The 3,847-nt window shown below is 69.9% G+C and overlaps 1 protein-coding gene across 1 annotated transcript; it reads right to left on the reverse strand.

Annotated features, from left to right (window-relative positions):
• Positions 1-839: 839 nt before the first annotated feature.
• Positions 840-2,327, reverse strand: AMIGO1 (adhesion molecule with Ig like domain 1). Its single transcript, XM_054398916.1, has one exon. The coding sequence runs from the start codon at positions 2,325-2,327 to the stop codon at positions 840-842; it is 1,488 nt and encodes a 495-aa protein (XP_054254891.1).
• Between the last annotated feature and the right edge of the window lie 1,520 nt (positions 2,328-3,847).

The following is a 3,847-nucleotide window of genomic DNA, read 5'->3' on the forward strand; positions in this document are numbered from 1 at the left end:
GAGCAGCTGCCAGCGTGGGGGGGGGGGGAGGGGGGAGGGGCGACGCGACCAGGGCTTGAGGGGGGTTACATGGAGGGACACAGGCTGGGCTGCAAGGGCACAGGGCCAGGGGGGTGCTGAATTCCCCCAGGGTCTCACTCCCTGCAGGGTGAGGGAGCCTCTGCTCGTGGCTGTGAGTTGCACAAGGGGAGGCCAGGAGGGTGCTGGGTGGAGGGGGACGGGGGGCAGGGGGGGGCTGCTACACCCCGTGAGTCCCCAGGGGTGACCTGCCCCTCGTGTGCCCCCTGCTGGGGGTGGCACATGCTCCTCGGTGGGCTCATGCTTGGCGATACACATGCACGGCATGGGGGGGGCTGGCAGGGAGGGGGCAATGCCCTGCCAAAATGGGACCTCCCCCCCCCCCCCCCCCCCCCCCCCCCCAGCAACGTCACAGCCTGGGGGTGCTCCTGGTGCTGCCATCCTTGGGGGGCACTCAGTCTGGGCACTGTCAGCTGCCGTCCTGCGATGTCCAGTGGGCAGTGGAGCTGGTGCCCCTCCGGCTCTGCAGCAGTGCTGCCCCCACGGGAGCCCCTCCTTGTCCCTCAGGGTCCCACGCTGGAGGTGACCTTGGTGGTGACCTTGGTGTGGGTGCACAGCAGCGACGCTCAGTCCGGGGAGGCGGGGGGGGAGGAGTGTCAGGGGGCGATGCCATTCGTGTCTGTGTGTCCCCAAAGCTGGGGACAGTGTCCTGAGGTCCAGCCTACCCCCCGCCACCTGCACACAGCCCTCGGGGCCAAGTCTCAGCAGCAAAGGGGACAAGGAACGTCCCTGGGACTGTCCCCACGGCGTGCCCCCCACCTCTACACCACGATGGGGGTGTCGGAGAAGACAGAGCTGACCGAGTCCGGGTCCGACACCTTCCTCTGTGCCTTGAGGCCATGCCTGGCGAGTGGCTGCGGGGTGCCCCCCGCCTTGAACCTCCCGTTCTGCCCCGGGCCGGTGGCGGAAGCCGAGTGGGACCGACACGGCTCCCCGGGGACCCCGGCGGCGTGGTTGGGGGTGGTGCTGAGCACCGAGGAGTTGATGCTGTCGTCCCGGGGGGCCGGGGGTTTCTCAGCGCCGCGGCAGCAGCAGCAGCGGCAAGGAGTGAGGTACAGGTAGATGAGCACCAGCACCACGCTCAGGATGCAGCCCACCAGCGTGGTGTAGGCCGTGTTGAGGGTGTCGTGGGGGCCGTGGAGGGTGAAGTTGTGCACCAGCAGCTCCACGTAGAGGGTCTCGTTGAGGAGGGGCCCTGCCACCCAGCAGGCGTAGGTGCCAGCGTCCTCGGGGCGCAGCGCCCGCAGCTGCAGGCTGCCGTTGGCCAGGAGCGCGGCGCTGCCGTTGCCCCCTTCCTCCAGCACCCTCTCGCCGCCCGGCGTCACCCAGTGCCGCTGCCGCACCCCCCGCAAGCGAGTGTCGCAGCCCAGGGTCACCGTGTCCCCGAGGTGGGCTTCCAGCACCGCTTCCCTCGCCTCGCTGCAGTTGAGGGGCTGCTGACCCGCCAGGCTGAGGATGCCGACGGGTACCGTGGCGGCGGGGGGCAAGCACCGCAGCTCCTCCTGGAAATCCACCACGGCGCTCAGCCGGCGGCGGTGGCCGCGGTCCACCAGCTGGAAAAGAGGGCAGGAGCAAACCAGGGGGTTGGCGTGCAGGTAGAGGCGGTCCCGGAGCCAGGCGGGCAGCGCCTGCAGCTCGCCCACGGGCACGGAGTGGAGGCGGTTGGCGGAGAGGTCGAGGAGGGCGAGCTGGGGCAGGCGGCTGCCGTCGCGCAGCAGCTCCAGCGGGAAGCGGGCGATGCGGTTCTGCCCCAGGTAGAGCTTGCGGAGCCGGCCCAGGTTCTCGAAAGCCGTGCGGTCCACCGAGGAGATCTCGTTGTTGTAGAGCAGCAGCACCTCCAGCTCCGCCAGGTCGCTGAAGAGGTTCTCCTCCAGCGCCCGCAGGCGGTTGGAGGAGAGGTCCAGGTGGCGGAGGTGAGGGACGTGGGTGAAAGCCTCGGTGGAGACGAAGGAGAGGCCGTTGTGGCTGAGCAGCAGGGCGTGCAGGTGTGCCAGCCGGCCCGGTGCCCAGTCCGCCCGCAGCCGGCTGACGTTGTTGTGGCTGAGGTCGAGGACGGCGGCGAAGCGCGGCAGGGGGGTGGGCACCGCGCTCAGCGCCGCCTGCGAGCAGCTCAGGATGTTGGAGGCGCAGACGCAGCGCGGAGGGCAGCTGCCACCCGCTGACCCCCCTGGGGACAGCAGCAGCAGCAGGGGCAGCAGCAGGGGCAGCAGCGGCACCCCCCCACCCCCCATGGCCGTGCGCTGCCCCATGGCCTCAAGAGGGTGTTGGGCACCGGGCAACGGCATGGCTGTGATCCTCCGGTGTGGGGGGCACAGGGTGGCGTTGGTCACCTGGTGTCACAGCATGTACCAGGCTGGCTGTGCCCCTGCTCACCCGGTGGGGGAGTGGAGTGGCTTTGTCACTTAAGTGTCACAGCATGGCATATGGGGTGCCTTTGGTCACTCAGTGGGGCAGAGTGAGGTGGCTTTGTCCCCCAGTGTCACAGCATGGGCTATGGGGTGGCTTTGGTCACCCAGTGGGGCAGTGGGGTGGCTTTGTCACCTGGCAGGGCAGTGGGGTGGCTTTGTCACCCACTCACATCATGTCCTACGAGGTGGCTTTGGGCCACCCAATGTCACAGCACACACTCAGCTAGCTGCTCCCCTGGTGTCACTGTGCAGGGTGGCTTGGTCACCTGGTGGGGCAGAGTGGGGTGGCTTTGGTCACCCAGCGTCACAGCACAGGCTATAGGGTGGCTTTGGTCACCCAGTGTGCCAGGCTAGCTGCTTGCCTGGTGCCATGACATAGAGCAGATTTGGTCACCCAGAGTCACCACGCAAAGGTCGCTAATGTCCCTTGGTGTCACGGCATGCCCTGGTGTCACCATACAGGGTGGCTTTGTCACCCGGTGCCACAGCGTGGGGTGGCTTTGTCACCCAATCTCCCAGCGCTTACCACGGGCTGCCTTTGGCCGCCGGTTGCCACGGCACGCACCGCGCTCGCTGCTCACCTCGGGGGTGGCGGCAAGGGGCGGCTTTGGCCACCCAGCGTCCTAACGCGGGGTGGCTTTTGTCGCCCACTGTCACACTGTGTGGGGGGCTCTGTGACATGCAGCAGGCTCCCTCCTCACCTAGAGTCCCGGCGCGGGGTGGCTTTGTCACCCGCTGGCACGGGTCCCGCCGCGGCCCCGCTCCTCCTGCGCTGCGGAGGTGGCCCCGGTCCCTCTCGGTTCCCCCCGGTCCTCTTGGTCCTCCCGGTCCCCTCTGGCCCCTCCCGACCCCCGCCCCGGTCCCAGCGCCGCTGCCTATGGAGCCCGCTGGAGGATGCTCACCGCCCCCCACCTCCGCCCGGGGCGTTACCGGGGCCTGGTACCGGGGCCGGTGCGGAGCAGGGCGGCCAGGGGAGGCCGAGTCGGACCGAAACGAGCCGAACCGAACCGAACGAGGACGAACCGGACCGAAACGAGCCGAACGAGGCCGAACCGAGGCGGGCAGAGCCGAACCGAGAGGGGCCGAACAGAGGCTGGCAGAGACGAGTGGGGCCGAGTGGATCCGAGCGGTGCCGAGCAGAACCGAGCGGGCCGGGCTGAACCCAGCCGAGACGAGCGGGCCGAGCCAGGCCGACCCGAGCTGAGGGGTGCCGACCCGGGCCGACCCGAGCCGAGGGGTACCGAGGGGGTGCCGAGAGGAGCCGAGCGGGCCGGACCGAGCCCCCGCCGGCTGCAGCGCGGCCCCGGGACAGGGTCTGGGGGCGGCCCCGGCGCGGCGCACCCCGCGCACGGCTCTTCCCC

Source organism: Indicator indicator, unplaced genomic scaffold, assembly GCF_027791375.1.
Source record: "Indicator indicator isolate 239-I01 unplaced genomic scaffold, UM_Iind_1.1 iindUn_scaffold_187, whole genome shotgun sequence".
Lineage (NCBI taxonomy): Eukaryota > Metazoa > Chordata > Aves > Piciformes > Indicatoridae > Indicator > Indicator indicator.